Here is a 24,940-nt window from a genome sequence, read left to right as displayed (position 1 = left end):
CCAGCTCAGCTATAGACTACACCAGCATGACTAGTATCTATGTGGACCCTACTACAGTTTAACCAGCTCAGCTATAGACTACACCAGCATGACTAGTATCTATGTGGACCCTACTACAGTTTAACCAGCTCAGCTATAGACTACACCAGCATGACTAGTATCTATGTGGACCCTACTACAGTTTAACCAGCTCAGCTATAGACTACACCAGCGTGACTAGTATCTATGTGGACCCTACTACAGTTTAACCAGCTCAGCTATAGACTACACCAGCGTGACTAGTATCTATGTGGACCCTACTACAGTTTAACCAGCTCAGCTATAGACTACACCAGCATGACTAGTATCTATGTGGACCCTACTACAGTTTAACCAGCTCAGCTATAGACTACACCAGCATGACTAGTATCTATGTGGACCCTACTACAGTTTAACCAGCTCAGCAGTACCATTGAGATAAAACCCAGGATAGAGGGGCTGAGTGAATGTGGTCTGGACTCTGTGGAGGAGGGTCATTGTGTCAGAGACACTGTAGAAGGACAGAGTACCTGCCTTGTGGTCCAGGTACACTCCTACTCTGGAGGACTGAGGGCCTGATACTTTAGTCTCAACATTATTATGTCTGAAATAATAACCACTTCTATAGCACAATAATCTCCAGGACTTGTTATTGAATCCAAATATATTATCTGTCTCTGTTCTGCTGATGTCTTTATATGAGACTGCTGTAATAACATCACCAGTCCACTCCACCTCCCAGTAACAGCGTCCAGACAGACCCTCTCTACACAGCACCTGGTACCGGTTGGTGAATCTGTCTGGATGTCCAGGATATGGTTGAACTTGGCGTGTACAGGTCACCTTTCTGTTCCCTTCAGACAGAGAGAGGTGTGTGTGTGCTGTGTTTGGGTCCAGTGTGAGCTGACAGGAATCTGGGAGAAGAGCAGAGACCAATGAGGGGAGTCAGAACAATAAGTTAAGTCAGATACTGTATCTACCCTGTCTTTGATTAGAGCACAGCAGAGATCAAATCAGAGAAATATGAGGAGTCAGATAGATACCCAGTCTTTGATTAGATCTACTATTGCTATATATTTCTAGAGGGATTGTTAGGAGTGTCAGTAAAAAGAGACTGTTAGTTACTTCACAATAAAGACACTCACATTGTAACAACTGTTCTCTGGTCTTGGGCTCTGGAGGCAGAACAACATCCACTATATTCACTACAGACACACAAACACATTGACAGAGAGAGGGAATGTTATCATCATACCATATTCCACATGTATATGACTAGTAGGGAACTTTCAATGGTCTAAAGTTGATGTTCTGATTGTTTTCAACACACCTGTAGTGGAGATCTTGGTCCATTCTCCTTTAAGGAAGTCTTCTAGTTTCTCTCTCAGTTCAGACACGGTCTTACTCACATCTCCAAAGTACTGAAGAGGACGGACAACGATGCTGGGTAAGTCTGAAGATACACTGATACTGGAGAGAGACTGATAACTCTGGAGAGAGAGAGAGACAGAGAGAGAGGGAGACAGAGACAGAGAGAGGGACAGAGGGACACAGAGAGAGGGACACAGAGAGAGACAGATAGAGAGAGAGACAGAGAGAGAGACAGAGAGAGAGAGAGAGACACAGAAAGAGAGAGACAGAGGAACAGAGAGAGAGAGACAGAGGAACAGAGAGAGAGACACCGAGAGAGGGGGACACAGAGACCCAGAGAGAGGGGGACACAGAGAGAGGGACACCGAGAGAGACAGAGAGAGGGACACAGAGAGAGGGACAGAGAGAGAGAGACACAGAGGGCCAGAGAGAGAGGGACAGAGAGACCCAGAGAGAGACACAGAGAGAGGGGGGACACAGACAGAGAGAGGGGGGGACACAGACAGAGGGACAGGGGGACACAGAGAGAGAGGGACACAGAGAGAGAGGGACACAGAGAGAGAGGGACACAGAGAGAGAGAGACACAGAGAGACAGAGGGACAGAGAGGGACACAGAGAGAGAGAGGGACACAGAGAGAGAGGGAGACAGAGAGAGGGGGGGACACAGACAGAGGGACAGAGAGAGAGGGAGAGGGAGAGAGGGACAGAGAGAGAGAGAGGGAGAGAGAGAGAGGGGGGGACACAGACAGAGGGACAGAGAGGACAACATAATGATTGAGATGAATAGTTTCACATGAAGTTAATTTCATATCACATGTAACAAGACAGTTTAGTTACCTGGAGGAATTGGATGTGATCCTCTGTGTGTGAGAGCTGCTCCAGCTCAGTGCTTCTCTTCCTCAGCTCAGCTATCTCCTGCTTCAGTTGCTCCAGGACTCCTTCAGCTTCACTCACTTGAGCCTTCTCTTGGGCTCTGATCAGCTCCTTCACCTCAGAGCTCCTTCTCTCAATGGAGCGGATCAGCTCAGTAAAGATCTGATCACTGTCCTCCACTGCTGCCTGTGCAGAGCGCTGTTAAGAGAGAGAGAGAGAGAGAGGGACAGAGAGAGAGGGAGGGACACAGAAAGAGAGAGACAGAGGAACAGAGAGAGAGAGACAGAGGAACAGAGAGAGAGACACCGAGAGAGGGGGACACAGAGACCCAGAGAGAGGGGGACACAGAGACCCAGAGAGAGGGGGACACAGAGACCCAGAGAGAGGGGGACACAGAGACCCAGAGAGAGGGGGACACAGAGACCCAGAGAGAGGGGGACACAGAGACCCAGAGAGAGAGGGACACAGAGACCCAGAGAGAGGGGGACACAGAGACCCAGAGAGAGGGGGAGACAGAGAGAAAGAGAGAGAGAGGGGGACAGAGAGAAAGAGAGAGAGAGGGGGACAGAGAGAAAGAGAGAGAGGGAGAGAGAGGGACAGAGAGGGAGAGAGAGGGACAGAGAGGGACAGAGAGGGAGAGAGAGGGACAGAGAGGGACAGAGAGGGACAGAGAGGGACAGAGATGGAGAGAGAGGGACAGAGAGGGACAGAGAGGGAGAGAGAGGGACAGAGAGGGAGAGAGAGGGACAGAGAGAGAGAGAGAGAGGGACAGAGAGAGAGAGAGAGAGGGACAGAGAGGGAGAGAGAGAGAGAGAGGGACAGAGAGAGAGAGAGAGAGAGAGAGAAAGAGGGACAGAGAGAGAGAGAGAGAGAAAGAGGGACAGAGAGAGAGAGAGAGAGAGAGAGAGAGAGAGAGAGGGACAGAGAGAGAGAGAGAGAGAGAAAGAGGGAGAGAGAGAGAGAGAGAAAGAGGGAGAGAGAAAGAGGGACAGAGAGAGGGACAGAGAGAGACAGAGAGAGAGACAGAGAGAGAGACAGAGAGAGAGACAGAGAGAGAGAGAGAGAGAGAGAGAGACAGAGAGAGAGAGAAAGAGGGACAGAGAGAGAGAAAGAGGGACAGAGAGAGAGAAAGAGAGACAGAGAGAGGGACAGAGAGAGTGAAAGAGGGACAGAGAGAGTGAAAGAGGGACAGAGAGAGAGAAAGAGAGACAGAGAGAGGGACAGAGAGAGTGAAAGAGGGACAGAGAGAGTGAAAGAGGGACAGAGAGAGAGAGAGGGACAGAGAGGGACAGAGAGAGGGACAGAGAGAGAGAGAGGGACAGAGAGAGAGAGAGGGACAGAGAGAGAGAGGGACAGAGAGAGAGAGGGACAGAGAGAGAGAGAGAGAGAGAGAGACAGAGAGGGACAGAGAGAGAGACAGAGAGAGACAGAGAGAGACAGAGAGAGAGAGAGAGAGAGAGAGAGAGAGGGACAGAGAGAGAGAAAGAGAGACAGAGAGAGGGACAGAGAGAGTGAAAGAGGGACAGAGAGAGTGAAAGAGGGACAGAGAGAGAGAAAGAGAGACAGAGAGAGGGACAGAGAGAGTGAAAGAGGGACAGAGAGAGTGAAAGAGGGACAGAGAGAGAGAGAGAGAGGGACAGAGAGGGACAGAGAGAGGGACAGAGAGAGAGAGAGGGACAGAGAGAGAGAGAGGGACAGAGAGAGAGAGGGACAGAGAGAGAGAGGGACAGAGAGAGAGAGAGAGAGAGACAGAGAGAGAGACAGAGAGAGACAGAGAGAGACAGAGAGAGACAGAGAGAGAGAGAGAGAGAGAGAGAGAGAGAGAGAGAGAGAGAGGGACAGAAAAAGAGACGGACAGAGAGAGAGAGAGGGACAGAAAAAGAAAGAGAGAGAGGGACAGAAAAAGACAGAGAGAGACAGAGAGAGACAGAGAGAGACAGAGAGAGAGAGAGAGAGAGAGAGAGAGAGACAGAGAGAGACAGAGAGAGAGAGAGAGAGACAGAGGGACAGAGAGAGAGAGAGAGAGGACAGAGGGACAGAGAGAGAGAAAGAGAGGGACAGAGGGACAGAGAGAGAGAAAGAGAGAGGGACAGAGAGAGAGAGAGGGACAGAAAAAGAGAGGGACAGAGAGAGAGAGAGGGACAGAAAAAGAGAGGGACAGAGAGAGAGAGAGGGACAGAAAAAGAGACGGACAGAGAGAGAGAGACAGAGAGAAGAGAGAGAGGGACAGAGAGAGAGAGAGAGAGAGAGAGAGACAGAGAGAAAGAGAGAGAGGGACAGAGAGAGAGAGAGAGACAGAGAGAGAGAGAGACAGAGAGAGAGAGAGAGGGACAGAGAGAGAGAGAGACAGAGAGAGAGAGAGAGAGAGAGAGAGAGGGACAGAGAGAGAGAGAGGGACAGAAAAGAGACGGACAGAGAGAGAGAGAGGGACATAAAAAGAGACGGACAGAGAGAGAGAGAGGGACAGAAAAAGAGACGGACAGAGAGAGAGAGAGAGAGAGAGAGGGACAGAGAGATAGCAGTTAGTTAATAGTATCTCTTCTTGCAAATTCATCTTCTGCACATCTATCATTCCAGTGTTTAATTGCTAAATTGTAATTATTTCGCCACCACGGCCTATTTATTAACTTACCTCCTTTATCTTACCTCATTTGCACAACTGTATATAGACTTTTCTATTGTGTTATTGACTGTACGTTTGTTTATTCCATGTGTAACTCTGTGTTGTTGTTTGTGTCACACTGCTTTGCTTTATCTTGGCCAGGTCGCAGTTGTAAATGAGAACTTGTTCTCAACTGGCCTACCTGGTTAAATAAAGGACTTGTTCTCAACTGGCCCACCTGGTTAAATAAAGGTGAAATTAAATAAACAGTAATGGCATTACCCTGGCAACACAGAGAAAACATGATGAACAGTCTGTCATTGTAGAAAACGGACAACCCCTCCCCAACTCCCAGGTCAACCCGAGCCAATCAGCTATTGGTGTCCAGGGCTCCATGTAGTAATACCCTCCACTGGATGACCCCTGACCTTTCCAGCACTGGGAGCTGATAGAGCACCCTCCACCTATACCCTGCCATGCTCTCAGCCCCCACAACCCCCTGCCTCGGATGCCCCTTCCCTCCCGCTAAGCCCACCTCCGTACGGTACAGTAGCCTCTGTGCTGCTTTGAGTCAGAACGCTGCCACCCTGCTCTCCAGGTCCACCAAACCCATGATCAGTGGTTCCTCCCAGACCCACGGCCCAGGCACCACACCCCCCCCCCCCTCGTGTGGGTCTCAGCAGCTGCCAGGCCCTCAGTACTGCAGCATAGAAATCAGAGACCCCTGTTGTATTGAGTCTCTCCGGCCGCATGATGAAGAGCTGCTGATCCAGCCACAAACCCAATTCAGTTTTCCCTAAATGGCACCAAAAAATAACTACCTTTTAATTTACCACTAAAACCTGTTCTTAGGACCAAGCCATAAAAACATGTATTATAATAATAATAATAATATTATAATAATAACTGGTTTACGTTTTAACTACCAACAATTGGTACAAACTTTCCCCTTTCGGAAACAATGGGACGACCTCAGAGTTGACAAGGTAAAACTCTGTTGTTCTGCCGCTGAACAAGGCAGTTAACCCACTGGTCCCCAGGAGGACGTCATTGTAAATAGAATTTGTTCTTAACTGACCTGCCTTGTTAAATAAAGGTTTCATTAAAAAGTCTGGCAATAACTTAACTTTTCATTATTTAGACAGACTCCTCTAAATAATAAATATAATAGAATAAAAACAGTTAAATGCTAAGTACTATACATAGGTTTTATTTAAAAAATAACAATAGACCCTATTTAGTACTATAATGGTATTTACTAACATAATATTATTACTATAATAGTTTCTAAACGTGTTCTAGGCTACCCTACCCTAGAATTAGGGTTCAGGATAAAACAGATTATACGTAGGGTTAGGGTTTCTGTACAGCACTTTGTGACATCTGCTGATGTAAAAAGGTCTTTATAAATACATTAGATTGATTGTTAGGTTTCAGGGTATTTAAAGAGATAAACTGTATGGGTTTATATCTCTCTTGCTCCTCCCTGTGGCCTTCTGTGGGAACTACATACCTCATTCACCACACTTGATAGGCTCATAATCTGAGGTAGCAACTGAGTCAGAGCTACAAATCAATGATCTCCACCTATCCATTAGGTTTACAACTCAGTGAACCTGCGCAGCATTCTCTCTATTTGATGTCTACGAACCAACAGATTTCAACACATATCAAATTACCCAGCAGCCATTTAGAAACAAATAAAAAAAGGTTATTTCTTTTTATTCTTTCTTCTGACTGTTTAAATCGGCCACATCTTGAAAAAGGGAACAGGGACGTGCGATTTGTTGAGAATTTACACCTTTTTATATATAAAAAAATATATATATACAGTTAACCATGACCAGAACATGTTTAACGTTTGAAGGCTTTGCGCCAACCATTCCTGTACTTCACTAAGTTACCAACCATGCCTGTAGGCCACTACAATCTATAACCAGGTGAACAGTGAGCTTCCTCACCAAGTAGCTGTAACCTAGTTAATAATAAGTTAGCTGAGGTAAACCTACAAGGATAGTTAATAATAAGTTACCTGAGGTAAACCTACAAGGTTAGTTAATAATAAGTTACCTGAGGTAAACCTACAAGGATAGTTAATAATAAGTTACCTGAGGTAAACCTACAAGGATAGTTAATAATAAGTTACCTGAGGTAAACCTACAAGGATAGTTAATAATAAGTTACATGAGATAAACCTACAAGGATAGTTAATAATAAGTTACCTGAGGTAAACCTACAAGGTTAGTTAATAATAAGTTACCTGAGGTAAACCTACAAGGATAGTTAATAATAAGTTACCTGAGGTAAACCTACAAGGATAGTTAATAATAAGTTACCTGAGGTAAACCTACAAGGTTAGTTAATAATAAGTTACCTGAGGTAAACCTACAAGGATAGTTAATAATAAGTTACCTGAGGTGAACCTACAAGGATAGTTAATAATAAGTTACCTAAGGTAAACCTACAAGGATAGTTAATAATAAGTTACCTGAGGTAAACCTACAAGGATAGTTAATAATAAGTTACCTGAGGTAAACCTGCAAGGTTAGTTAATAATAAGTTACCTGAGGTAAACCTACAAGGATAGTTAATAATAAGTTACCTGAGGTAAACCTACAAGGATAGTTAATAATTAGTTACCTGAGGTAAACCTACAAGGATAGTTAATAATAAGTTACCTGAGGTAAACCTACAAGGTTAGTTAATAATAAGTTACCTGAGGTAAACCTACAAGGATAGTTAATAATAAGTTACCTGAGGTACACCTACCAGGTTAGTTAATAATAAGTAACCTGAGGTAAACCTACAAGGATAGTTAATAATAAGTTACCTGAGGTAAACCTACAAGGATAGTTAATAATAAGTTACCTGAGGTAAACCTACAAGGATAGTTAATAATAAGTTACCTGAGGTAAACCTACAAGGATAGTTAATAATAAGTTACCTGAGGTGAACCTACAAGGATAGTTAATAATAAGTTACCTAAGGTAAACCTACAAGGATAGTTAATAATAAGTTACCTGAGGTAAACCTACAAGGATAGTTAATAATAAGTTACCTGAGGTAAACCTACAAGGATAGTTAATAATAAGTTACCTGAGGTAAACCTACAAGGATAGTTAATAATAAGTTACCTGAGGTAAACCTACAAGGTTAGTTAATAATAAGTTACCTGAGGTAAACCTACTAGGTTAGTTAATAATAAGTTACCTGAGGTAAACCTACAAGGTTAGTTAATGATAAGTTACCTGAGGTAAACCTACAAGGATAGTTAATAATAAGTTACCTGAGGTAAACCTACAAGGATAGTTAATAATAAGTTACCTGAGGTAAACCTACCAGGTTAGTTAATAATAAGTTACCTGAGGTAAACCTACAAGGATAGTTAATAATAAGTTACCTAAGGTAAACCTACAAGGATAGTTAATAATAAGTTACCTGAGGTAAACCTACCAGGTTAGTTAATAATAAATTACCTGAGGTAAACCTACAAGGTTAGTTAATAATAAGTTACCTGAGGTAAACCTACAAGGATAGTTAATAATAAGTTACCTGAGGTAAACCTACAAGGATAGTTAATAATAAGTTACCTGAGGTAAACCTACAAGGATAGTTAATAATAAGTTACCTGAGGTAAACCTACAAGGATAGTTAATAATAAGTTACCTGAGGTAAACCTACAAGGTTAGTTAATAATAAGTTACCTGAGGTAAACCTACCAGGTTAGTTAATAATAAGTTACCTGAGGTAAACCTACAAGGTTAGTTAATGATAAGTTACCTGAGGTAAACCTACAAGGATAGTTAATAATAAGTTACCTGAGGTAAACCTACAAGGATAGTTAATAATAAGTTACCTGAGGTAAACCTACCAGGTTAGTTAATAATAAGTTACCTGAGGTAAACCTACAAGGATAGTTAATAATAAGTTACCTAAGGTAAACCTACAAGGATAGATAATAATAAGTTACCTGAGGTAAACCTACCAGGTTAGTTAATAATAAATTACCTGAGGTAAACCTACAAGGTTAGTTAATAATAAGTTACCTGAGGTAAACCTACAAGGATAGTTAATAATAAGTTACCTGAGGTAAACCTACAAGGATAGTTAATAATAAGTAACCTGAGGTAAACCTACAAGGTTAGTTAATAATAAGTTACCTGAGGTAAACCTACAAGGTTAGTTAATAATAAGTTACCTGAGGTAAACCTACAAGGATAGTTAATCATAAGTTACCTGAGGTAAACCTACAAGGATAGTTAATAATAAGTTACCTGAGGTAAACCTACAAGGAAAGTTAATAATAAGTTACCTGAGGTAAACCTACAAGGTTAGTTAATAATAAGTTACCTGAGGTAAACCTACAAGGATAGTTAATAATAAGTTACCTGAGGTAAACCTACAAGGATAGTTAATAATAAGTTACCTAAGGTAAACCTACAAGGATAGTTAATAATAAGTTACCTGAGGTAAACCTACCAGGTTAGTTAATAATTAGTTAGCTGAGGTAAACTTGCAAAGATAGTTAATAATTAGTTAGCTGAGGTAAACTTGCAAAGATAGTTAATAATAAGTTACCTGAGGTAAACCTACAAGGATAGTTAATAATAAGTTACCTGAGGTAAACCTACAAGGATAGATAATAATAAGTTACCTGAGGTAAACCAACAAGGATAGTTAATAATTAGTTAGCTGAGGTACACTTGCAAAGATAGTTAATAATAAGTTACCTGAGGTAAACCTACAAGGATAGTTAATAATAAGTTACATGAGATAAACCTACAAGGATAGTTAATAATAAGTTACCTGAGGTAAACCTACAAGGTTAGATAATAATAAGTTACCTGAGGTAAACCTACAAGGATAGTTAATAATAAGTTACCTGAGGTAAACCTACAAGGATAGTTAATAATAAATAACCTGAGGTAAACCTACAAGAATAGTTAATAATAAGTTACCTGAGGTAAACCTACAAGGATAGTTAATAATAAGTTACCTGAGGTAAACCTACAAGGATAGTTAATAATAAGTTACCTGAGGTAAACCTACAAGGATAGATAATAATAAGTTACCTGAGGTAAACCTACAAGGATAGTTAATAATAAGTTACCTGAGGTAAACCTACAAGGATAGTTAATAATAAGTTACCTGAGGTAAACCTACAAGGTTAGTTAATAATAAGTTACCTGAGGTAAACCTACAAGGATAGTTAATAATAAGTTACCTGAGGTAAACCTACCAGGTTAGTCAATAATAAATTACCTGAGGTAAACCTACAAGGTTAGTTAATAATAAGTTACCTGAGGTAAACCTACAAGGATAGTTAATAATAAGTTACCTGAGGTAAACCTACAAGGATAGTTAATAATAAGTTACCTGAGGTAAACCTACAAGGTTAGTTAATAATAAGTTACCTGAGGTAAACCTACAAGGATATTTAATAATAAGTTACCTGAGGTAAACCTACAAGGATAGTTAATAATAAGTTACCTGAGGTAAAGCTACAAGGATAGTTAATAATAAGTTACCTAAGGTAAACCTACAAGGATAGTTAATAATAAGTTACCTGAGGTAAACCTACAAGGATAGTCAATAATAAGTTACCTGAGGTAAACCTACAAGGTTAGTTAATAATAAGTTACCTGAGGTAAACCTACAAGGATATTTAATAACAAGTTACCTGAGGTAAACCTACAAGGATAGTTAATAATAAGTTACCTGAGGTAAACCTACAAGGATAGTTAATAATAAGTTACCTGAGGTAAACCTACAAGGTTAGTTAATAATAAGTTACCTGAGGTAAACCTACAAGGATAGTTAATAATAAGTTACCTGAGGTAAACCTACAAGGTTAGTTAATAATAAGTTACCTGAGGTAAACCTACAAGGATAGTTAATAACAAGTTACCTGAGGTAAACCTACAAGGATAGTTAATAATAAGTTACCTGAGGTAAACCTACAAGGATAGTTAATAATAAGTTACCTGAGGTAAACCTACAAGGTTAGTTAATAATAAGTTACCTGAGGTAAACCTACAAGGATAGTTAATAATAAGTTACCTGAGGTACACCTACCAGGTTAGTTAATAATAAGTAACCTGAGGTAAACCTACAAGGATAGTTAATAATAAGTTACCTGAGGTAAACCTACAAGGATAGTTAATAATAAGTTACCTGAGGTAAACCTACAAGGATAGTTAATAATAAGTTACCTGAGGTAAACCTACAAGGATAGTTAATAATAAGTTACCTGAGGTGAACCTACAAGGATAGTTAATAATAAGTTACCTGAGGTAAACCTACAAGGATAGTTAATAATAAGTTACCTGAGGTAAACCTACAAGGATAGTTAATAATAAGTTACCTGAGGTAAACCTACAAGGATAGTTAATAATAAGTTACCTGAGGTAAACCTACAAGGATAGTTAATAATAAGTTACCTGAGGTAAACCTACAAGGTTAGTTAATAATAAGTTACCTGAGGTAAACCTACCAGGTTAGTTAATAATAAGTTACCTGAGGTAAACCTACAAGGTTAGTTAATGATAAGTTACCTGAGGTAAACCTACAAGGATAGTTAATAATAAGTTACCTGAGGTAAACCTACAAGGATAGTTAATAATAAGTTACCTGAGGTAAACCTACAAGGTTAGTTAATAATAAGTTACCTGAGGTAAACCTACAAGGATAGTTAATAATAAGTTACCTGAGGTAAACCTACAAGGATAGTTAATAATAAGTTACCTGAGGTAAACCTACAAGGATAGTTAATAATAAGTAACCTGAGGTAAACCTACAAGGTTAGTTAATAATAAGTTACCTGAGGTAAACCTACAAGGATAGTTAATAATAAGTTACCTGAGGTAAACCTACAAGGTTAGTTAATAATAAGTTACCTGAGGTAAACCTACAAGGATAGTTAATAATAAGTTACCTGAGGTACACCTACCAGGTTAGTTAATAATAAGTAACCTGAGGTAAACCTACAAGGATAGTTAATAATAAGTTACCTGAGGTAAACCTACAAGGATAGTTAATAATAAGTTACGTGAGGTAAACCTACAAGGATAGTTAATAATAAGTTACCTGAGGTAAACCTACAAGGATAGTTAATAATAAGTTACCTGAGGTGAACCTACAAGGATAGTTAATAATAAGTTACCTGAGGTAAACCTACAAGGATAGTTAATAATAAGTTACCTGAGGTAAACCTACAAGGATAGTTAATAATAAGTTACCTGAGGTAAACCTACAAGGATAGTTAATAATAAGTTACCTGAGGTAAACCTACAAGGATAGTTAATAATAAGTTACCTGAGGTAAACCTACAAGGTTAGTTAATAATAAGTTACCTGAGGTAAACCTACCAGGTTAGTTAATAATAAGTTACCTGAGGTAAACCTACAAGGTTAGTTAATGATAAGTTACCTGAGGTAAACCTACAAGGATAGTTAATAATAAGTTACCTGAGGTAAACCTACAAGGATAGTTAATAATAAGTTACCTGAGGTAAACCTACAAGGTTAGTTAATAATAAGTTACCTGAGGTAAACCTACAAGGATAGTTAATAATAAGTTACCTGAGGTAAACCTACAAGGATAGTTAATAATAAGTTACCTGAGGTAAACCTACAAGGATAGTTAATAATAAGTAACCTGAGGTAAACCTACAAGGTTAGTTAATAATAAGTTACCTGAGGTAAACCTACAAGGATAGTTAATAATAAGTTACCTGAGGTAAACCTACAAGGATAGTTAATAATAAGTTACCTGAGGTAAACCTACAAGGATAGTTAATAATAAGTTACCTGAGGTAAACCTACAAGGTTAGTTAATAATAAGTTACCTGAGGTAAACCTACAAGGATAGTTAATAATAAGTTACCTGAGGTAAACCTACAAGGATAGTTAATAATAAGTTACCTGAGGTAAACCTACAAGGATAGTTAATAATAAGTTACCTGAGGTAAACCTACAAGGTTAGTTAATAATAAGTTACCTGAGGTAAACCTACAAGGATAGTTAATAATAAGTTACCTGAGGTAAACCTACAAGGATAGTTAATAATAAGTTACCTGAGGTAAACCTACAAGGTTAGTTAATAATAAGTTACCTGAGGTAAACCTACAAGGATAGTTAATAATAAGTTACCTGAGGTAAACCTACAAGGATAGTTAATAATAAGTTACCTGAGGTAAACCTACAAGGTTAGTTAATAATAAGTTACCTGAGGTAAACCTACAAGGATAGTTAATAACAAGTTACCTGAGGTAAACCTACAAGGATAGTTAATAATAAGTTACCTGAGGTAAACCTACAAGGATAGTTAATAATAAGTTACATGAGGTAAACCTACAAGGTTAGTTAATAATAAGTTACCTGAGGTAAACCTACAAGGATAGTTAATAATAAGTTACCTGAGGTACACCTACCAGGTTAGTTAATAATAAGTAACCTGAGGTAAACCTACAAGGATAGTTAATAATAAGTTACCTGAGGTAAACCTACAAGGATAGTTAATAATAAGTTACCTGAGGTAAACCTACAAGGATAGTTAATAATAAGTTACCTGAGGTAAACCTACAAGGATAGTTAATAATAAGTTACCTGAGGTGAACCTACAAGGATAGTTAATAATAAGTTACCTAAGGTAAACCTACAAGGATAGTTAATAATAAGTTACCTGAGGTAAACCTACAAGGATAGTTAATAACAAGTTACCTGAGGTAAACCTACAAGGATAGTTAATAATAAGTTACCTGAGGTAAACCTACAAGGATAGTTAATAATAAGTTACATGAGGTAAACCTACAAGGTTAGTTAATAATAAGTTACCTGAGGTAAACCTACAAGGATAGTTAATAATAAGTTACCTGAGGTACACCTACCAGGTTAGTTAATAATAAGTAACCTGAGGTAAACCTACAAGGATAGTTAATAATAAGTTACCTGAGGTAAACCTACAAGGATAGTTAATAATAAGTTACCTGAGGTAAACCTACAAGGATAGTTAATAATAAGTTACCTGAGGTAAACCTACAAGGATAGTTAATAATAAGTTACCTGAGGTGAACCTACAAGGATAGTTAATAATAAGTTACCTAAGGTAAACCTACAAGGATAGTTAATAATAAGTTACCTGAGGTAAACCTACAAGGATAGTTAATAATAAGTTACCTGAGGTAAACCTACAAGGATAGTTAATAATAAGTTACCTGAGGTAAACCTACAAGGATAGTTAATAATAAGTTACCTGAGGTAAACCTACAAGGTTAGTTAATAATAAGTTACCTGAGGTAAACCTACCAGGTTAGTTAATAATAAGTTACCTGAGGTAAACCTACAAGGTTAGTTAATGATAAGTTACCTGAGGTAAACCTACAAGGATAGTTAATAATAAGTTACCTGAGGTAAACCTACAAGGATAGTTAATAATAAGTTACCTGAGGTAAACCTACCAGGTTAGTTAATAATAAGTTACCTGAGGTAAACCTACAAGGATAGTTAATAATAAGTTACCTAAGGTAAACCTACAAGGATAGTTAATAATAAGTTACCTGAGGTAAACCTACCAGGTTAGTTAATAATAAATTACCTGAGGTAAACCTACAAGGTTAGTTAATAATAAGTTACCTGAGGTAAACCTACAAGGATAGTTAATAATAAGTTACCTGAGGTAAACCTACAAGGATAGTTAATAATAAGTTACCTGAGGTAAACCTACAAGGATAGTTAATAATAAGTTACCTGAGGTAAACCTACAAGGATAGTTAATAATAAGTTACCTGAGGTAAACCTACAAGGTTAGTTAATAATAAGTTACCTGAGGTAAACCTACCAGGTTAGTTAATAATAAGTTACCTGAGGTAAACCTACAAGGTTAGTTAATGATAAGTTACCTGAGGTAAACCTACAAGGATAGTTAATAATAAGTTACCTGAGGTAAACCTACAAGGATAGTTAATAATAAGTTACCTGAGGTAAACCTACCAGGTTAGTTAATAATAAGTTACCTGAGGTAAACCTACAAGGATAGTTAATAATAAGTTACCTAAGGTAAACCTACAAGGATAGTTAATAATAAGTTACCTGAGGTAAACCTACCAGGTTAGTTAATAATAAATTACCTGAGGTAAACCTACAAGGTTAGTTAATAATAAGTTACCTGAGGTAAACCTACAAGGATAGTTAATAATAAGTTACCTGAGGTAAACCTACAAGGATAGTTAATAATAAGTAACCTGAGGTAAACCTACAAGGTTAGTTAATAATAAGTTACCTGAGGTAAACCTACAAGGTTAGTTAATAATAAGTTACCTGAGGTAAACCTACAAGGATAGTTAATCATAAGTTACCTGAGGTAAACCTACAAGGATAGTTAATAATAAGTTACCTGAGGTAAACCTACAAGGAAAGTTAATAATAAGTTACCTGAGGTAAACCTACAAGGTTAGTTAATAATAAGTTACCTGAGGTAAACCTACAAGGATAGTTAATAATAAGTTACCTGAGGTAAACCTACAAGGATAGTTAATAATAAGTTACCTAAGGTAAACCTACAAGGATAGTTAATAATAAGTTACCTGAGGTAAACCTACCAGGTTAGTTAATAATTAGTTAGCTGAGGTAAACTTGCAAAGATAGTTAATAATTAGTTAGCTGAGGTAAACTTGCAAAGATAGTTAATAATAAGTTACCTGAGGTAAACCTACAAGGATAGTTAATAATAAGTTACCTGAGGTAAACCTACAAGGATAGTTAATAATAAGTTACCTGAGGTAAACCTACAAGGATAGATAATAATAAGTTACCTGAGGTAAACCAACAAGGATAGTTAATAATTAGTTAGCTGAGGTACACTTGCAAAGATAGTTAATAATAAGTTACCTGAGGTAAACCTACAAGGATAGTTAATAATAAGTTACATGAGATAAACCTACAAGGATAGTTAATAATAAGTTACCTGAGGTAAACCTACAAGGTTAGTTAATAATAAGTTACCTGAGGTAAACCTACAAGGATAGTTAATAATAAGTTACCTGAGGTAAACCTACAAGGATAGTTAATAATAAATAACCTGAGGTAAACCTACAAGAATAGTTAATAATAAGTTACCTGAGGTAAACCTACAAGGATAGTTAATAATAAGTTACCTGAGGTAAACCTACAAGGATAGTTAATAATAAGTTACCTGAGGTAAACCTACAAGGATAGATAATAATAAGTTACCTGAGGTAAACCTACAAGGATAGTTAATAATAAGTTACCTGAGGTAAACCTACAAGGATAGTTAATAATAAGTTACCTGAGGTAAACCTACAAGGTTAGTTAATAATAAGTTACCTGAGGTAAACCTACAAGGATAGTTAATAATAAGTTACCTGAGGTAAACCTACCAGGTTAGTTAATAATAAATTACCTGAGGTAAACCTACAAGGTTAGTTAATAATAAGTTACCTGAGGTAAACCTACAAGGATAGTTAATAATAAGTTACCTGAGGTAAACCTACAAGGATAGTTAATAATAAGTTACCTGAGGTAAACCTACACGGATAGTTAATAATAAGTTAGCTGAGGTAAACCTACAAGGATAGTTAATAATAAGTTACCTGAGGTAAACCTACAAGGATAGTTAATAATAAGTTACCTGAGGTAAACCTACAAGGATAGTTAATAATAAGTTACCTGAGGTAAACCTACAAGGATAGTTAATAATAAGTTACCTGAGGTAAACCTACAAGGATAGTTAATAATAAGTTACCTGAGGTAAACCAACAAGGATAGTTAATAATAAGTTACCTAAGGTAAACCTACAAGGTTAGTTAATAATAAGTTACCTGAGGTAAACCTACAAGGATAGTTAATAATAAGTTACCTGAGGTAAACCTACAAGGATAGTTAATAATAAGTTACCTGAGGTAAACCTACAAGGATAGTTAATAATAAGTTACCTGAGGTAAACCTACAAGGATAGTTAATAATAAGTTACCTGAGGTAAACCTACAAGGATAGTTAATAATAAGTTACCTGAGGTAAACCTACAAGGTTAGTTAATAATAAGTTACCTGAGGTAAACCTACAAGGTTAGTTAATAATAAGTTACCTGAGGTAAACCTACAAGGATAGTTAATAATAAGTTACCTGAGGTAAACCTACCAGGTTAGTTAATAATAAGTTACCTGAGGTAACACAGATCTACTACTCACAGGGATCCTCTCAGGATCCCTCAGCCTTGACCCATCCTCCTCTACTTTCTTCACTGCCTCAGCAGTGACAACCTGTTACCAACAGTGGGGTCAGTGGGATTGGATAGGGGCCCCTCTACCTCTCTCTCTCTCTCTCTCTGACTGGAGGAGACAGGTGAAATGGTGTGTCTCCTCTGGTCAACAATACTCACCTTGAGAGACTCCACAGCCTGTTGGAGCTCCTTCAGCTCCTTCTCTCTCTCCTGGAATCTCTGCTGGACCTTCTGCTGACTCATCCCCAGCTGCCTCTGTGGAGAATCACTCTTCAATGAGCTATCAAGCTTTATTAGTCCAGTAGATCAATAGTATAGTAATGTGACATAGGGCCCATAGAGAGGAAGGTCTAAAAAATGGATGGTCCATTTACTAAATGATATTTATTTGTTGCTATGTGAATGATTATAGTTTTTATGGTAGGACTACAAGTATCAACAGTTTGAGACTGAACTTTGGACTCATAAAAGGCCATTCAGAATGATAATAGTGTTTGACATTATAAAATGGTGATACATCTGAAGAATCTGGGTTAACATATCAATATACTCAAGGTCTGTGTTCATATTTGTTCTGCTGAGGATCCATTTCATTTCAATGATCTCATATTCAAACAGCCTTAGTTCCTACTGTATCTTTAATTCTTTGTTTATCAGACAGTCACCAACAAGTTATTCTGGTCTTACCTGTTTCTCAGTCCTCTCTGCTGCAGCTGACACTGTATCATGGCCTTTATGTTCATCCATTGTACACAGATAACAGATACACTGCTGATCGGTACGACAGTAAACCTCCAGCAGTTTGTCATGATGAGAGCAGATCTTCTCCTGTAGTTGTGCGGTGGCTTTGACCAGCTTGTGCTTCTTGAAAGCAGGAGATTCGTAGTGAGATTGGAGGTGAGTCTCACAGTAAGAGGCCAGACATGCCAGACAGGACATGAGGGCTTTCTGCTTTCTGGTCCCAGTGCAGAAATCACACGCCACATCTCCAGGTCCAGCATAGCACAGAGCAGGAGGGGGAGCAGCCTGGAGTCCTGTCTTCCTCAGTTTCTCCACTAGCTCAGCCAACATGTTATTTTTACTCAGCGTAGGCCTCGGACTGAAGGTCTGTCTGCACTGAGGACAGCTATTGACCCCTTTCAGAACATCCTGATCCCAGCAGCCATCAATACAGCTCCTACAGTAACTGTGTCCACAGGGGATGGTGACTGGTTCCTTCAGTAGATCCAGACAGACAGAACAACATAACTGGTCCTGGTCCAGCAGAACTCCCTGTTGAGCCATTTGGACGGTTGTTCACTCTCACACAGACAGACGACACAGAGACTCAGATCAGTTTCGTTTCCTCAGAAGATATTTTGTGGGAGGGGGATGGACTTCCTGGTTCTACCAGAGGGGAGGGGTTAGAGGGAGGGAGGAAGGGGTTAGAGGAATGTAGGAAGAGAGAGAGGAACTGCATGCAACAGCAAGAGGGAGACAAATAGTCTTGTTCCTTGGTTAGAGCCCTTAACATGGAATAAATGAAATAATTAATCTTAAAATGTGAGTTATTAGAATATAAAGGGTAACCGTTTCTATGAAGTACATATTATAATTATTTTAATGACCTTTATAATGCCTTATAATACACGTATGTGTTCTAATAAGCAATAAGGCCTGAGGAGGTGTGGTATATGTAAGGATTGCGGACCTGGTGGCAGTGAAGTCAGACGCAGGAGAGCAGAGATAGGTAATAGCCGGAGCAGTTTAATACAAAACGAACCTACATGGGAACAAAACCCGATGCACACCAGTAACAGAGTACAAGCACTTACAAACAAACAATCCCACACAAGGACATGGGGGGAACAGAGGGTTAAATACACAACAATTCATGATGGAAATGGAAACCAGATGTGTAAGAAAACAAGACAAAACAAATGGAAAATTAAAAAAGTGTATCGACAATGACTAGAAGACCGGTGACGCCGACCGCCGAACGAGGAGAGGAAATGACTTCGGTGGAAGTGGTGACAGTATATGGCTAATATACAGCACCACGGCTAAGTGCTGTTTTTAGGCACCACGCAAAGCGGATTGAGAATTATGTAACACTTTCAAAAATACAATCAAATAAAAATGTTATTGGTCACATACACATTTTTAGTAGATGTTATTGTGGGTGTAGTGAAATGCTTGTGTTCCTGGTTCCAACAGTGCAGTAGTATCTAACAATACATCCTAATGTAAATGTCACAGGTGTCGTAGGGTTTAGACCAAGACGCAGCGGGAAAATGTACACTCATCTTCTTTTATTAAAGGAGAAAGAAGGAAAAACCAAAACAAAGAAGAGGCCAGTAAGGCACAAAGCTATACACAGCAACAATCTGCCACAAAACCCCCATGACAAAACAAACTCCTAATTATAGGACCTTCAATCAGAGGCAACGATAACCAGCTGCCTCCAATTGAAGGTCCATCCCCAATTAACTAAACATAGAACTACAATAGACAAGACAGAACATAGAAATACACTAACGTAGAACATAGACTAACAAACATCGGACCACATAAACCAAACACCCCTCTACCTAAATACATAGCCCGAACCACATAAACCAAACACCCCTCTACCTAAATACATAGTTGAAAGGCTAAGTGATTCTCCTCCTGACAAGAAGTTGACAGCCTTCAAACATAGTGCAAAAAAAGTGGGCGTGAACATAGAATATTTTTGGGTAAAAAAAAAGAATATACAGTTGTCTTTAATAAGATCAAACTGAACTAACTGCTATCTTGAAATGTTGAAAAAGTGTTTTTAAATAGCTCAGTCTTATCACTCAATATGAGTCAAAATCTGTCACTTCCAGGACTGCTCATTTTGTCAAAAATGAACAAATGAAAAAAATAACAACTCACAGCTGTGTTAATAGACCCAACTCAAACATCTGCTATCTTGAAATGTCCAAAAAAGGTATTTAAATGGGCCTACCAGACATCTTCTTGAGAGAAGACAAGGTCAGGGACTCCTGACTGACTTTACTCTCCGTCATGTTGAAATATGACAAAAGCTCTAGGCTGTTTTTAACCACTTCCGGTTGTCACAGGAAGTTCTTACTCAACACACGTTGTCTTTGGGGTAGACATAAACAGAATCCTGAATAAGAAGTCTCTACCTTAATAATTGACTGAATGACACATGGTTGAGTTGCGTAATTTTCACTATCTGCAGGTGGCCATATGACAATAGCTCTAGGCTGTTTTTAACAACTTCCGGTTGTCACAGGAAGCTCTTGCTTCACACACGTTGTCTTTGGGGTAGTCTCAGTCCTGTCTGATGCTGTCTGGTCAGTGAAACAGTCTGTCTCAGTCCTGTCTGATAAGTGAAACAGTTTGTCTCAGTCCTGTCTGGTCAGTGAAACAGTCTGTCTCAGTCCTGTCTGATGCTGTCCGGTCAGTGAAACAGTCTGTCTCAGTCCTGTCTGATGCTGTCCGGTCAGTGAAACAGTCTGTCTCAGTCCTGTCTGATGCTGTCTGGACAGTGAAACAGTCTGTCTCAGTCCTGTCTGATGCTGTCTGGTCATAAAGAGTATAACATTGTTGCTGCCCGTAGCGTTGAAGGCAAGGGAAGCCAGTGAGCATTTGGCTTCCTTTGATTGTGTTGGCTGTGCTAGCTGTGTTAGCTGTGCTAGCTGTGCTAGCTGTGTTAGCTGTTCTAGCTGTTCTAGCTGTGCTAACTGTGTTAGCTGTGCTAGCTGTGCTAACTGTGCTAACTGTGTTAGCTGTGCTAGCTGTGCTAATCCAAGTTTATGGTTTTAAAAAAGGGCAAAATTAAAGACAGATCGTAACTGTAGGTGCTGAACTCTCTGTGTCGTTTTAAAGCAATAGTCGTTTTGTCGTCCCTAAAACGTCTGAAACATATATTTTGCTTTGACCGTGCTGCAGGTCACCTAACTGTTTGGTTACATGCAATACGCTTTGTGTGGACTTCACCGGACAGCGGTTGCTCTCTGGTTTTGAGATGAAAACAAATGTCTAGTTTAATTTATTCTGCCGCTGTGTCTAGTAGTAGTACCATCAACAGACAGCAGGGGGCAGTAGAACCTGTCTTCACAGTGGAAAGGCAGACACAGTGGATTCATTTGTCTTTAATAAGATCAAACTGAACTAACTGCTATCTTGAAATGTTGAAAAAGTGTTTTTAAATAGCTCAGTCTTATCACTCAATATGAGTCAAAATCTGTCACTTCCAGGACTGCTCATTTTGTCAAAAATGAAAAAAATAACTCACAGCTGTGTTAATAGACCCAACTCATACATCTGCTATCTTGAAATGTCCAAAAAAGGTATTTAAATGGGCCTACCAGACATCTTCTTGAGAGAAGATAAGGTCAGGGACTCCTGACTGACTCTCTGTCATGTTGAAATAGGTTCTCCTGTCTTACTTTCTGTCATGTTGAGATTGGTTTCCCTGTCTTACTTTCTGTCATGTTGAGATTGGTTTCCCTGTCTTACTTTCTGTCATGTTGAGATTGGTTAGTTCTTCTTGAGAGAACTAACCCAAAATTAGTCCAACTAACCCAAAATTAGTCGAAAGGCTAAGGGATTTTCTAAATAGCTCAGTCTTATCACTCAATATGAGTCAAAATCTGTCACTTCCAGGACTGCTCATTTTGTCAAAAATGAAAAAATGAAAAAAATAACAACTCACAGCTGTATAACTAACGGTTTACACCCGGTGTATCCAGTATAAACTAAACGGTGTACACCCGGTGTATCCAGTATAAACTAAATGGTGTACACCAGGTGTGTCCAGTATAAACTAAACGGTGTACACCCGGTGTATCTAGTATAAACTAAACGGTGTACACCCGGTGTATCCAGTATAAACTAAATGGTGTACACCAGGTGTATTCAGAATATACTAAACGGTTTACATCCGGTGTATCCAGTATAATCGTCTCTCCCTCTGACCGACTCCTGGATCTGGATACGCGTTTCTATGGAGACAAGAGGTCAGGTCAGGGGTCACACAGAACCATCACTACCACCATCATCATCCTCCTCCTCTTCCTCACCTCCATTAGAATCCTGGTAGACGTCAGTCTCCCCCAGATCTACTCCCAGTCTCCTACAGACAGACAGGTTAGGGTTAGGAGGTGTTACTGAACAGACAGACAGACAGACAGGCAGGTTAGGGTTAGGAGGTGTTACTGAACAGACAGACAGACAGACAGACAGACAGACAGACAGACAGACAGACAGACAGACAGACAGACAGACAGACAGGTTAGGGTTAGGGTTAGGGTTAGGAGGTGTTACTAGACAGACAGACAGACAGGCAAACAGACAGACAGACAGACAGGTTAGGAGGTGTTACTGAACAGACAGACAGACAGAGACAGACAGACGTAACATCCTAATTCAACTGCAGGGTTTAGCTCCGTCCCTGCTCTAACTCAACCACGGTCCCGGTGAAGAGTATCTGAACCAGGCGTGTTAAAGCAGGGCTGGAGGAGAAGCCTTCCCAGCGGGTAGTTCAGAGAACCCTGGGAGGGGGATGCGTTCAGCAGGACAAAACGTTTTAGAAACGTTCAGATAAAAATATGGAACGTAGAACAAACATGTCTATCTGAGAGGGGAATCGTGTGTTTCTATCAGGGCAACAGCCCTGGCTGTAACCTGGAACGGCCTATCGACTTCAACCTGCGATCCTATTGGCCAGCTCCATACAAGAGGGGGAGGAGTTCAGCGGAGAGCAGGACCAATCGGTCCGTTAGTTTGTCTACATGGGTCTTAGCCCCTCCTTCTGGGTTCGTGGCCAAACCCTGTCTGGGTTGCCACACTTCATTGAGACCGTCCTGGAAAAAAAACACACAAAACATTATTACCAAACAAATCAAATTTAAATTTGTCACATGTGCCAAATACAACAGGTGACCTTACTGTCAAATGCTGAATACAAGCTCTTAAACCAACAATACAGTTAAGAGTTAAAACAGGGTGCAGCCTTGACCTCTAAATCTCTTCCAATAGGAATACATTGCCTGCTGCCCTAATTCCAACCTTCCTAAGTCTGGCAGAACTACTAATAACATTTTTATTTTTATTAACAGCAAGACAATTACAGTAATATATATATTGAATGAATAAAGAGATATCTTACCTTGAACCAGTAGCAGATGCCATCTTGCTCCAAGTAATTTCTCAACAAAATGTTTTCAGAATACAGCAAAGGTAACAATCCAAAATCAGCTCCTTGGAAGTGTGTTCTCTCTCAGTATAAAGTTCTATTGAGAATGACTTCTCTGGAGAAGGCCATTATATACACACTCAGATAGGCACAACCCTTTTTCAACATTTAAATATCGAAACAAGAAAAAACCCTGGGTTTAAAGTTGTGTTAAATTGATCATTCAGGAGATGAGATTAACACCTTGCATTGATTGTCCATCCAAGGTGGTTGCCTACGTCATTGTTATGTTGAGGTCAGAGGATCATCAGGGTGATTCATTTCAGGGCTGGGCTCTCTTTCATTCAGTAATACAGAGGCAGGGCAATCAAAGGCTCCAAGTCACTGAACTGCCCATCAGCCCAGCCATTGTTATTATTCATACTGTTTGGAAACAGGTTCTATTCAAAACCTCTCAGACTAGAAAATATAAATAATATTTACTAGTGTGGAGACCAGCCAACACCACTATATAGAACTATACTATATAGAACCCTCATTTACAACGCTCATTTAGAACACTCATTTAGAACCCTCATTTAGAACCCTCATTTACAACGCTCATATACAACGCTCATTTAGAACCCTCATTTACAACGCTCATTTAGAACGCTAATTTTAGAACACTCATTTAGAACCCTCGTTTACAATGCTCATTTAGAACGCAGCTTTACAACGCTCATTTAGAACGCTATTTTAGAACCCTCGTTTAGAACGCTCATTTAGAACACTCAATTAGAACCCTCGTTTAGAACCCTCATTTACAATGCTCATTTACAACGCTCATTTAGAACACTCATTTAGAACCCTCATTTACAACGCTCATTTAGAACGCTCATTTAGAACGTTCATTTAGAACACTCGTTTACAACCCTCATTTAGAACACTCTTTTGGAACCCTCATTTACAACGCTCATTTAGAACCCTCATTTACAATGCTGATTTAGAACACTCATTTAGAACCCTCATTTACAATGCTGATTTAGAACACTCATTTAGAACGCTCATTTAGTGTTTTTAAATAGGCATCCTATCATTTGAAAATTAGTTGAAAGGCTAAGTGATTCTCCTCCTGACAAGAAGCTGACAGCCTTCAAACAGAGCAAAAAAAGTGGTCCCAAACAATATGTCAAAATGAATAAAAAAATGATACAGCTGTCTTTAATAAGATCAAACTGAACTAACTGCTATCTTGAAATGTTGAAAAAGTGTTTTTAAATAGGCATCCTATCATTTGAAAATTAGTTGAAAGGCTAAGTGATTCTCCTCCTGACAAGAAGTTGACAGCCTTCAAACAGAGCAAAAAAAGTGGGCGTGAACATAGAATATTTTTGGGTCAAAAAAAAGAATATACAGCTGTCTTTAATAAGATCAAACTGAACTAACTGCTATCTTGAAATGTTGAAAAAGTGTTTTTAAATAGCTCAGTCTTATCACTCAATATGAGTCAAAATCTGTCACTTCCAGGAGTGCTCATTTTGTCAAAAATGAAAAAATTAACAACACACAGCTGTGTTAATAGACCCAACTCAAACATCTGCTATCTTGAAATGTCCAAAAAAGGTATTTAAATGGGCCTACCAGACATCTTCTTGAGAGAAGATAAGGTCAAAAATCTAATTGTATT

The 24,940-nt window shown here is 39.1% G+C and overlaps 2 protein-coding genes and 1 long non-coding RNA gene across 3 annotated transcripts in view; 1 reads left to right on the top strand and 2 right to left on the bottom strand.

Annotated features, from left to right (window-relative positions):
• LOC115186454 (zinc finger protein 271-like) overlaps nt 1-24,940 on the bottom strand; it is a gene marked incomplete at its 3' end in the record, with an annotated part of 264,983 nt that overhangs the window by 225,130 nt on the left and 14,913 nt on the right. The gene's annotated exons all lie outside the window — the stretch shown is intronic.
• On the bottom strand, nt 424-18,967 carry LOC115186794 (tripartite motif-containing protein 16-like). The gene is made up of 6 exons (XM_029746286.1): nt 17,790-18,967; nt 17,262-17,357; nt 2,228-2,461; nt 1,349-1,508; nt 1,164-1,223; nt 424-932 (listed from the first exon to the last, which is right to left on the bottom strand). The coding sequence occupies exons 1-6, from the start codon at nt 18,384-18,386 to the stop codon at nt 424-426; spliced, it is 1,656 nt and encodes a 551-aa protein (XP_029602146.1). The 5' UTR covers nt 18,387-18,967.
• LOC115186797 (uncharacterized) lies at nt 22,325-22,686 on the top strand. The gene is made up of 2 exons (XR_003875915.1): nt 22,325-22,370; nt 22,483-22,686. It is a non-coding gene; the product is annotated as an uncharacterized LOC115186797 (long non-coding RNA).

Source organism: Salmo trutta, unplaced genomic scaffold, assembly GCF_901001165.1.
Source record: "Salmo trutta unplaced genomic scaffold, fSalTru1.1, whole genome shotgun sequence".
Lineage (NCBI taxonomy): Eukaryota > Metazoa > Chordata > Actinopteri > Salmoniformes > Salmonidae > Salmo > Salmo trutta.
The sequence above is the reverse complement of the archived record's forward strand: the minus strand, read 5'-3'. Positions and strand labels throughout refer to the sequence as shown.